The following is a 12,027-nucleotide window of genomic DNA, read 5'->3' as shown; positions in this document are numbered from 1 at the left end:
CAATTCTACAATGCATATCGAAAGTTGATGGTTTTTGTCATTATCCTATGTGAAGTGGTAAATGGTGAATGCTCTATGCATCCCCACTTGGTAGCGGCCTTTTATATATTTTCGTTCCTGCTTCCTTTTTGAGTGAGTACGGACATGATCTGAAATAGAGCGAGCTGACTCGCAGCAGTAACCTAGCAGTAAGTGTTTACTCCTACTGACTCTCACTCATCGTACCCAAGAAAAACATCACTCATGTTTAAAATGCACCTTTTTGTGAGTGACTCATAAGCGTGCGCGGAGGAGTGCGAGTGAGATAGAGTACGTCTCGCACTCGCTCGAGAATGTGCTTCATGCACTGGGCTCTCGCTCTATTAGCAGCACTGGGAATTGACTTTAATTCGTTGCGATACTGTAAGTATCGAAACCAAAAGTATCGATACTAACAGTATCGCTCTGATGTGATATCGATACTAAAAATACCCGATTCTTGAAAGAAAGTATCGATACCTCAAAGTATCGACTCGGTATCGCACATCCCTACTATGTACAGATGTTTGGTTATTGGAAGATAATTTTACCGTACTATTCAGATTTACCGTATGAATTGTATATCTATTTATAGAATTCTGTAATCAAGACGTGCGTAAAACTGAACGTCCGGTAAAAATTGGCACAATTTTTGTAAAATGTAAAATTCATGTACCGAAATTCGATAATTCGGTAATCGGATTACCGAAAGTTTTCGTCAAAAAAATTACCGAACAACGGAATCAAACCTTAGTGTGTAGATATTACTCACCTTTGAATATATTTTTGTAAGTGTTTTATCGAAACTACTTAGATCCTCTTTATTCAGGCTGTGAACCATTTCGCAGTTAATTTTAACTTTTGGTTGAAATCTGACACTTGAGTGGTTATTTTGTGTGGAGTAGTTTAATTTTATTAAAACTGCGGCCCATTTCAAAATTTGATGGACGGAAAGTTATTTGGGTTTATTTTCCACTGGAAATAATTTCAACTAAATATTAGAATTTGCATTGCAAGATTTTTTTCAGTGTTGGAAAATAACCATTGATCTGTCAAAAATAACCTTGCTCTCGAGTGGGGTTATTTTTGATAGCATCAAATTAACCGCTCGATTGCAGATTTTAACCAAAAGTTAAAATTAACCGCGAAATGGTTCACAGCCTCAATATTTGATTTAGTGAGCGGGAACTCGATGTTAGGTAGAAAGTAGTCAACATTATACAGTTTTCCGGTTTCGTGTACGAAGTAGCACCGTGGCATACTTTTCTTCACAGGCGTAGAGATAGACAATCTCCAGGATATTTTAATGAACTTGGAATGAAATTATAACGTTTAAGGAATGCAATCGCATGCACTTCATTCAAAACGTTGCAACTTGGAAACCATTAACTACGGCAAAAAGAAACGAAGAAGTTTCATAAGACTATAACTAGCGAACCAGAAAGAAATCAATTTCATTAAGAGATAGACATTTTAGTTTTATGATTTTCTTAATTGATATCTACGAATGACACATTGTTTCATGATTTCACCATGCGAACAAGAAAGGAACGATTTCCGGATCCGAAAACACCCTAGGGAAAAGTCAAATATATATTATATATCAAAATGGATCACTTTAACGAGTTCAATACAAATCGAAAACGACATCACAGTAACACCATCTCGTGACGGAAAAGACTATTAGCTCAGTCATGTTTAAAAGTTTGCGTTTAGAGTGCACCCAGAAGTGACATCTCGGTTGGTTTTTCATTAGGGCGTATAAGCATGTGACAGTTTCTCTTTAATCACTCTCTCTTTCGATTATTGTGATGTGATTAAAAAGATTTTCTTTGATATCACTATTCTGTTTGAAAGTCGAAAGTTTCGGGTATCATTTCATGCAAAGAGTTGAGTGATAAACGTGGAAACCGCTTGGTAATTAATATAAGAGAAAGTAAACAAAGAGAAACTGTCACTTGCTTATACGCCCTTTGGAAAAATTAACCGAGAAATATCAAAAACAATTGAGCATGATGCCAATATTAGGTTTTTTACCGTCACTGCTAACCTCAATCGGATGAACACATTTTGACAGTTCAGCAGTACTGTTTGTAAGCAGAGATTTTTTTGTTTGACTGTTGACAAACTGGATGAGAGCATTTACGGTCCATATCGCTTAAATAAAGTATTAAAACATTTGCTCTCGATTTGATACGGTTTGTTTTTGAGATTTATTAAATAAAAGTTACTAGTTGCAAAGTGTAAAGATGATTGTTGGAAATGTATTCTTCGATTTTTGTTTAAGCTTGTTTGTAAACAGTACCGCTGAACTGTCAAGGATGAATTTTTGTTCATTTGTGACGTCACGATAAAAAATTCAATAGAAGTGTGACATTTTGTGTTTTTTTCTGACGAAAGTAAATATCGCCTATGAATAATTCTACATTTAGGCAGTTTTAGACCTATCGCCTTCACTTTCAAGAATTATGAAGTAGTATTTAACTTTGCTCATGAATGTTATGAATAGTGCTGAAAAGACAAAACCTATAGGCTGTGAAGGCAATGTTTGGCAGATCACTTCTGATATATAGAACAAAATTAAAATGAAATGAACGGTGTATTACAAGTTACTTTGATTGCGATATTTTTTTCATTGTGTTCATGACAATGAATTTAAATTAGCTGCACATTATCTTTTCTCTCAGGGAAAGTTAGAATGAAAAAGAAAATTCTTATTTTTTTGGATTGTCTATGAATTAAAAGTGCATACACAAAGCGATCTGCCCCTAGCTGTGAACTGTTTTGCGAATAGTTTAAACTTTAAGTCAAAATTTGAAAGCTCGATATTTATTTTCTAAAAAGTAATTGAATTTCATTCAACAGACGAATCATTCAAAAATTCGACAAATAGAAAGTTTGTTTAAAACTGTAAAAATGTTAATAAATAGTATGATAAGTGTAATACAGTAAGCAAAAGAACAAGTTATACTTATTACTTTCACTTCAATTGATAGCTCTCGCTGAGGCGAATAAACCCTAGTTTATTAATATACTAAATTGTTTTGTTTTGAAGCATTTATTTATTTATTAAACAACCTGATATTTTGTATTTCTATCACCGTAACCGTAATTTTTAAAATCAAGAAATTGTAGTACATAATTACGGAATGTTGGTAAAGTTCTGGAACTAACATTAGGATTAATTTGTTTAGTTCTGCGTGCACATTTCACACATATTTATATAAATCGGGATTTTTATAAAAACAAAATGTTCTCATCCGAGTTAGTATCAGATTGCGTATTCACAGTTTATTTTTTCGTTCAATGTATATCGAGAAATATTCCATATATTTGGAGTTGTTTTGTTCAGTGTACTGATTGGGAAAACTGTCATATGTGCATTAAAATATTTCTAGTGTATTAGTAACCTTTTTTGCCACCGCACTTTACTGTGATGTCTCTCGTGAATCGCAAGAGTGATCCATATTGATATATAGTATATTTGGAACAGCTGTTAAAATTTACTTTGTTGATACTTTATCGTGGAATCAAGAATGTCATACGAAACGGAAATCAATTTTGATTGAGGAAAAAATCGACTTGTATAACCTAGTCATAGAAACCACAAGTCGGTAATACCGAAAATATATTTGATGTGATTAGTTTTTGATAATATGGATTTGAAAATATATTTGATATATTTTGAACAGTTGGTTTGTGAAATGTTGAAAAGTTGTTGTTGTAATTTTCACAAACGTAGATTCAAACGAAAGGTCTTATGGTTCCAGCTATTGAATTTTATCTTTATCCGACTTCCGGTTTACAAACTAAGATGCAAATTAAAGGTCTTGTTTCAATTTCATGAGTATTTTTTCAAAAGTGATGACGAAACGAGGTGCAAATTTTTATAAAACTTCTGATAAATTCATCTTGTTGGCAGACGTTGCTAGTTAGTGGATGTATAAATATACTTTGGGACTACTAGTCGCTGGTTTCCGCTTCCGAACGCACCGGTTATAATGAAGAAAATCTCCAAAAGCGGAACTCACTTCGATTTTTCAGCAACGGTTGAACCGATTTTCACAAACCGTGATTCAAATCGAAGCTCTCAGTGTCCTTAAAGATGCTGTGCAATTACATCCAGATCCGACTTTCGGTTCCAAAATTATAGGGCGCTGAGTATCGAAACTTTCAAACTGTCATACAACACGATGCAGAACCGTTACGCATCGGTACGTGCTGGTACGGAAGAAGAAATCCTCATCGCCAAGCATATAGCGTGCTTTGTTCAATTTTGTATAGCGTGCAGTGTTGCCACATTAAAATCAATATTATCTGGACATAACTGTTTACAAATTAAAAAGGATATGGTAGTTTATAACTAAAAAAAAGTTTTTGATTTTATTCAAGTTTGAAATTACAATCTAAACAGAGTCTTCTAGTGATGCTTTTGAAAATATAAGAAGTATGAGAAGAGCATAATTCCACCACTAGGGGGATAAAAATAGGTTTTTAATTATTTGCAAATTACACGTTTTATCCGAGAGCCTTATGCAATATTGGAAGTAATGACATATCCTCTTTTTATCGTAGAAGAAACGAAAATCAACGCCATTTCTTGTTGAACTACATCAGTGGCAGTCTACTTTGCCTCATCCTGAACGCTGCCGACAATAGCAACAGCTTCGATTTCAACTGCGGCTCCGAGAGGCAGCTTGGCTACAGCGTAACAGGTTCGCGCAGGGAAATTTTTGGTGAACACTGAAAAAAAATTTGATATCAATTGCATAATTAATCCCGAAAACCATCAACGAGGACCCACCTTTTTTGTACTCTTCATTCACGGATGCATAATCATTCATGTCCGCCAATAGCACCGTCGTCTTGACGACCCTATCGATTCCGGATCCGGCATCCTGCAGTAAATTCGAAAGGTGTTCCAATGCCTTAGCCGTTTGTGCGGTGGCTCCTCCCGATACCAGCTTGGGTTCATTCAGTTCGATGCCGATCACTCCGGAACAGTAAACAGTACGATCCGCAACTACTGCTTGACTGCAAGGTGAGATGGTAAATTTTTAATTATTTTAAAGTCCACTTGATAATGTCCAGTTAACATATTGAAACGCTGAGAAGTACGAAGTCGTTTTGATTATTCTTTCTATTTAATTTCTTTGTGTGCACTCGGTGACCGCGGTTTCTTTGTATTTATTTTCAATTATCAGCCGGTTCTTCATCATGCCACACGAGCACTTGATGAGTTTGTGTGGTTTGATAACAGTTTATGAGAGTAATTTTGTCAATTCTGTACTTCGATACTCTTTGTCTGTGAAGGTGATACTAGTTGCTAAGGCTTCAAACCCTACCTGTACGGAGCTGAAGGTTTTGGACATTTACTGGAAGATACGATTTTTCGAATAATTTTTGACATTGCCGAATATTAGCTTCAACGAAGCGGATGACTTCTAAACACCAACTACAATCTACTCACTACCACTGTTGGATTAACACTACTTATGTCACATTGATGACTCGTGCTTTTTATATGCCTGGTTGGAACGTATTTATTGTCTTTGGTTGTAGCGATTAGTTTGTTTATTAACATTTGAACCGCGTTATTATTTACAGATGTTGAGTTTTAAACTTCGAGTTAATGTTGCTATGAAACGTTACTTATTAAATAAAGTCAAAATGGACTGAGAAATTGTGTTTATTTTTTCAAAATTTTTCATTCAATTTAGTTGTTGAATCAAATTAATTTTATTTTCCTAATTTCTTTCGTTCACCTACCGATGCCACATTTTCTATAAGGATTTACGATTTTCAAGTAGGATTAGTTGATCAGTGATCACTCTCTTATAAAATTTCCCTGTAATTTCGTACTAACAAAAAAATAAATTGATGTAAAACTTTGAAAATCAACACTAGGTGGCTTCGATTTGCATATCCAAATGTTCAGTGAACGAATGGAAATTTAAGCAGTAGTATTGAATAACTTCAATAATGTTTTCCATCGATGAATTAACAAATTTACATTCAAAAGTAAAGTTCAGCAACGTCCTAAAATACAGTTGACACACATTATGATCTAAGAATCGGTTTCGTTTTCATTTTATCGTCAAAATGAATTCCAAACAGATTGAATTTAGAAAATCAACCGCCAACTTCGGATAAGAACTACTAACGCTTATTTTTACGTTTTTGTCTTCGACTCATCGGTGCCTTATCCGTTTTATGTTGAACCGCTAACGCTAACTAACGGTTCAACTTAAACTGCTAAGTAGACATAGGATTAATATTATTTGCAAAACGCTTTTTGCATCGAAGTACCATGTCTTTACTGAAGTTGAAAAATAATAAAATTCAATAATTATTAAAGGAACTAAGTTTCATACTCTATACCATTTTTATTGTGACTTTAAAGTCTACGAAGACTTTTGGAAAGGGTTTAGAAAATGATGAATTTTCGCCTAAGCGGTTTGGGAATGGTTCCTAACCAAATCCTGGCAGAACTCTATATAGATTTTTTGTGCTTTTATGCGTTTTTCTCATGTACTGCTTCTTGCAATGCCACGAACATTCTACATTATGTTTATTATTGTAAATTGCTTGCCAAACCAGAAAAGTCTGCAATAGATACAGAATACTTGATAAAGTGTTGACACATGGCTTCCCAATTAACCAAAAGTTCGGAGGTAAGCAGCTTACGAAGTTCATAATTAGCATTCTTAGCAGCTCATTTTTCAAGTGATTATCCACACTTGATAGTTCGTGCGATGCAACCGAACAAACTTCTAAACAGCTTCTAGAATCTATTGTTCAGCTTCTATGCAGCGAGAAAATTCACGCGGAACTTATTCTATACATTCAAGTTGCCAAAAGTTCCACACGTACTTTTAAGCAACGAGAAAGTTCACGCGACACTTGTTCTGTACTTCCAACAGTCAAAAATTAAACGATGTTTTCTTAAGCAGCGAAAAAGTTCAAACGGAACTTGTTCTGTAGTATCAATTTCTCAAAAGTTCCAGGTGTTTTTATTTCAAGCAGCAAGGATGTTTTAAGTAATTGTGTAACTTTTAAATGTTTGTGTTGTTGGTCCTTTTGCCAAACAAATGCAGCATATAATATAACCTGTTTTTCTCTGTTGCGATTTCCTATTCAATTTCTATTTAGAAATTTTCGTATGTAATCCCGACAATGTTTAATGAATCGATAAATTGTTGGTTAATCGTAAAAACGTTGAGAAATTTATCCACTTCTCTTCAATTTCCACTGAATAAATCAACCAAATAAAGGTTTTGTCTGTTTTCAATTTGTTTATTTCTATATTCTTTGAACGAGTTATGAAGTTACGTCTACCTACATTTCTTGTGAAATTGACTAGATTTCGCAATTAAGACTGGCGGGAAAAATTATATCCTCATTTAAAATTTCAAGTTCGGAAACCATCTTAAATAACAAAATGGAAAAAGTTCCAACCTTTTTACCTTTCTCATATAGAAAATCTATGCAACTGTGAAAACCGGCTTTTCAACCGAGATCTAGAAGGCAAATTATCATATATCAATCGATTCAGCTCGACGAACTTGGCAAATGTCGATATGTGTATGTGCGTGACAAACATTTTTACTCGGAGATGGCTGAACCGATTTTTGCAAGCTTCAAGTGAAAGGTATTATGATCCCTTAAAAAGTTCCTGAATTTCATTTTGATCCGTCTTTCGGCTCCGGAATTGAAGAGTGATATGCACCAAATAAGTAAAAATAATATGACTCAATTTTCTCGAATGTGGCTAAACCGTTTTCACAAACTCAGACTCAAATGAAAGGACTTGCGATCTCACACAAACTTCCCAAATTTCATTTGGGGCGATCTTCAAATACCATAAAAATATTCCGATTTTTAATCAGATACAACTTCTAGATGCGGAGATTGGGTGCTTATAGTAGAATTGTAATTTCTAGAGTATTTCTTTCATAAGTGACCATGTGATAAGTGGCGCATGTTTTAAATTGGCTAAAACTTTAAATATTAAACTTAAAACTGTTTCAGTTTATAGGTATCGGAAATTCGGAAATCGAATCGATTTTCACAAACCTAAATTCAAGTGTTGTGTATAAATATGGCTCGGGTTGGCGGTTCAGGTTCAGTTCAGTTGTCGTATATTCGAGCCCCGACCTGGATGGATTCTTCGTGTCAGTAGGATACGATCCTACCAGCCTTGCAATGATCCTGTACGCTATGAATCGGCTGCGAAGTCTGTTGAAACAGGAAGGCCAAATTCCACAAAAGGAACATAATGTCAAGATATTGCTTTGTAAAAATATCGATAGTCCCACGACAAAAGGGCCTAACTGCAAATGAGAGCCTCTCTTTGTTTACTTTCTCTTTTGATTATTACGGAGCCATTATTGCAAATTCTCTGAAGTTTCCAATATAAATCGAAAGCTTGTAGTTTTACCTTGAAAGTTTTGCGAAGAGTAAAGCGTCAAATATAAAATCAGTTCGGTAAATTGTGAAAAAAAAAGTAAACAAAGAGAAACTGTCATTTGCAGTTAAGCCTTTTTGTCGTGGGACGGTCGATATGATAGTATTATGCGAAAGAAGTTTTCAAATCTGGGTGCTAAACATTTTTAATTAGAAGTATTTTGATTATATTTTAGTTTGGTTTGGTATAGACCGAAATATTGATTCACATCAAACAGCGATCACAGACAACAGTTGATTTAGAAGGAAGAAATTTGTTTGGAACAACGATAATTTAGCTTGATACAAATTCAAAAAAACTACTAGCTCACGGAAAAGCCAGTGATCGCAAGAAAAGTAAAATGCTAGTTGTTTTTCTGAATTTGATTGGTTAAAATTTGGTACAACTAAACGATAGTTGTTTTAACTAAACTGTCATTTTTTATTTATCGTGCTGGCAGTTTAGCAATGGCATTCAACAAAGACATGCACCACAAACGTGTAATGAAACTATACAGTTGAGCCATGACATACACCCTACACGGAAAATGAAACCTTTCAATGAGGTGTCACTCGTGCAACTGAGCAATGATACACTCCCAGCAAAATTTTCTGATGCCTATTGCAATAAATATTTTTTTACTGTTAATCTCTTCGGGGAACAGCTAATCGTTCACAATTTAAACTAAGAAATGTTGCCTAAGTAGCTGCTCATAGCTTCAACACTCACAAATGATGTAGAAATGCAACATAAGATTATAATTTCGAAAATGGAACTAACCAGCAAAATGTTCACAGGGCATTAAGAAATTGTTACTCCACTTGTAGGATATCTCGCTGAAGAGCATTTCTAATTCCGTTTTCAAGAGTAATGCTAGAGGTGCACTTTCAAGAAAATACAAATACTATCGCTTCACTTTAGTAACAGTTTTTAAGCGGTAAGCGAACTAGAACCTAGGACAGGACCTGACAATTGTTAATCCACTTTTAGGACCAATTTCGGACCAGCTCGTAATTGGTTGAAATTGACATAAACAAGTACAAGTTGTTGAAATCAATATTACCCAAACATGCCTTACTCGCAGATGAAATTAAAACATTTATACTGTAGGAATATCTATCCAGTACATGGGAAACTTGTTTTACAATTAATTATTATGTTCATCTGCATACTGTCACTTACATAAAATGGCCACCACGTAAGTGACATAGATGTTGTTCAATAGCCATTGAAAATTTTCAACATGAAACGTTTATGGTGAAATGAAGAGGATTTTTGTTTTGCGTTTTGCTGTCTTCGTTCTCAGTCAAGTGACAGCATTCGAATACATCGAGTTTGTTTGCCTGAATAGTTATGACAAAATCAACAGCTATGTTAGTTAAATCAACAACATTTTAGTTGAAACAACCAAGACGGGAAACAAATATTGCATAATTGCAATTTTGCGATCTGCGGGTTCTCCGTGCTGCTTTTTTTATTTTAAACAAGCTTTGTTTATCTGCTTGTATCACACTTCTTGTTGCTGAAAAATTCAAGAGAAATATTGCTATCAAATGAAAAGTCATTTCAAATTTACAAAAATAGTTTTGTTGTCAGAGCGAATAACAACATCACTCAGTTGCAGGGGCATCAATTCCAGGTATTTTCTCCTTTTAGTAACTCATATATGTATTTTAGATTTTGTTCAAAACTAGGTACGTTTATTTGAAATAGGAACAAGCGGCTGCGAGATTTGGGCAGCATGCGCATCAACCACCCTCCTGCTATGGAAACTGGTTTATGAAACCGACGCATTTTGTTTTGGTGGCGTAGTTATCAACAATATGTTATGTTACATTCATACCATACAATCAAACCACACTGGTGTCAAAAGTTGATTTCTTCAAACCCAATATAAATATAACTCTAGTTTAGTATTCTCTATAAAACAAGTAATTTGACCTCTTTTGGAATAAGAAAGAGAAATTATTATTGTTATTATAGATTGATTATATTCCATTGAAATCGTTTCCTTATGTTGGTGCAACCGCATGATGAAAAATGTGAACGTGTGAACACTGCTTAAACACAGCATTTGACAGCGAACTAGAACCTAGGACAGGACCTGACAATTGTTAATCCACTTTTAGGACCAATTTCGGACCAGCTCGTAATTGGTTGAAATTGACATAAGCAAGTACAAGTTGTTGAAATCAATATTACTGCAGGGTGGTAGAAAAAGTGTTGTTAGTATCGGTGGTAACAATGTAGCTTGATATTGGATATTTTATTTTCGGGTCATCTTTTCAAAATTATTAATTTCAATAGGATTCAAGTTCAATTTGTTTTTAAGTCCTGTCAATGCGGAAAGTATACGAGTACATTTAACAATCACTGGATGATACAAAGAGAAAGCCTGAAATCACGAAGTGTGATATGAAGGAGAATATTGATTATGTTGTTTGAGAATAGCACCGAATCTTTGGATACTGTGCATTTTATAACTATTAATCGGAAACGGAATCACCCAGAGCGGTACACTTCTTACCTGTAAGGTTGTTCGTGGTGAAATGTGCAAAGCAATTCTGTTACAGCTCGCTTGACCTGGTGCAATGATGTCTACCGCAATTTGTCATGGCATACTATACATTAGTTATTATAAACTCGTTTGCACCCACACATCCACCCTCTTCTCAAAAAAAAAAATGAAATACTAGTTCTCTTAGCTTTACTTCTAATAAATCAAAATAAAAACAAATAAAATAATCTTATAGGTCGATATACGAGAACTTATGTCAGAGAAGGAATAACGTTTCAGTGTAATCATACAGTTTCACTCAAGTTTTCAGATTTTTCGCAATGCACAGATTTTTTTTAACCTTTGGCATCCCTGGGTGTATCGAGTGGTATATCGCTCGGATCCACGATGTAGAATTAACACTGCACACTTCGGAAAAATCCTGTGATTTTATATCTTATCAAATGCACATAAATGGAGCAATTTTACGTGCAAGAACATTCAATATTATACCTAAAATTCCATGACATGAAATTCATTGAAATAAAAAGAAGGTTATGATTGCGACCGCTGTGACTTGAACTGAGAATAATCGGATTACAAAGTACGTCCATTGATCGACTGAGCAACAGAAGAACACATCTGTATTCATACAGTCTAACCCGCTAGCCGAATGCACACTACAATCAAACTAGTAAAATTCATGCACTACAATCAAACTAGTAAAATATTAAGCCATTATTTGGAGGCCGCAGAACAAGCCCAAACCAAACGATTTCTTGGTCCATCGTCTAACAGAAGGCCTCCAAGCCCTTGGTGGGACAAAGAGTGCTCAGGTGCTAAACACGCGAAAAAAAAAAATGCTTTCAAAACGTTTTTAAAACGAGGATGAGGAACTCTTCAGAACTTTGAAAAATTCTTGTTTTAGAAACCAAGTACAAGAACATACTTCGAGCCAAGAAATGCAGCTATTGGAGACATTTTGTCGAAGGTTTGTCAATACGACCAGTCGAATGAGGAATCGTTACGTAGGACATGAGAGTGAGGAATACTCGAACAGATGGAT

General features: G+C 34.8%; 1 protein-coding gene across 1 annotated transcript; it reads right to left on the bottom strand.

Annotated features, from left to right (window-relative positions):
* Nucleotides 1–4,411: 4,411 nt before the first annotated feature.
* Nucleotides 4,412–5,717, bottom strand: LOC131437224 (rutC family protein UK114-like). Its single transcript, XM_058606409.1, has 3 exons — nt 5,364–5,717; nt 4,823–5,052; nt 4,412–4,761 (listed from the first exon to the last, which is right to left on the bottom strand). Exons 1-3 carry the CDS (start codon nt 5,426–5,428, stop codon nt 4,643–4,645), a joined length of 414 nt encoding a protein of 137 aa, XP_058462392.1. The 5' UTR covers nt 5,429–5,717; the 3' UTR covers nt 4,412–4,642.
* Between the last annotated feature and the right edge of the window lie 6,310 nt (nt 5,718–12,027).

Source organism: Malaya genurostris, chromosome 3 (assembly GCF_030247185.1).
Source record: "Malaya genurostris strain Urasoe2022 chromosome 3, Malgen_1.1, whole genome shotgun sequence".
NCBI lineage: Eukaryota > Metazoa > Arthropoda > Insecta > Diptera > Culicidae > Malaya > Malaya genurostris.
The sequence above is the reverse complement of the archived record's forward strand: the minus strand, read 5'-3'. Positions and strand labels throughout refer to the sequence as shown.

Excerpts from the sequence above, each read along its gene's own strand:
- LOC131437224 (XM_058606409.1), bottom strand. The coding sequence starts at position 5,428 with ATGTCAAAAATTATTCGAAAAATCGTATCTTCCAGTAAATGTCCAAAA. Across the intron at positions 5,053-5,363 it reads AAACCTTCAGCTCCGTACAG|TCAAGCAGTAGTTGCGGATC; the intron begins GTAGGGTTTGAA and ends CTCACCTTGCAG. Across the intron at positions 4,762-4,822 it reads GAATGAAGAGTACAAAAAAG|TGTTCACCAAAAATTTCCCT; the intron begins GTGGGTCCTCGT and ends ATTTTTTTTCAG.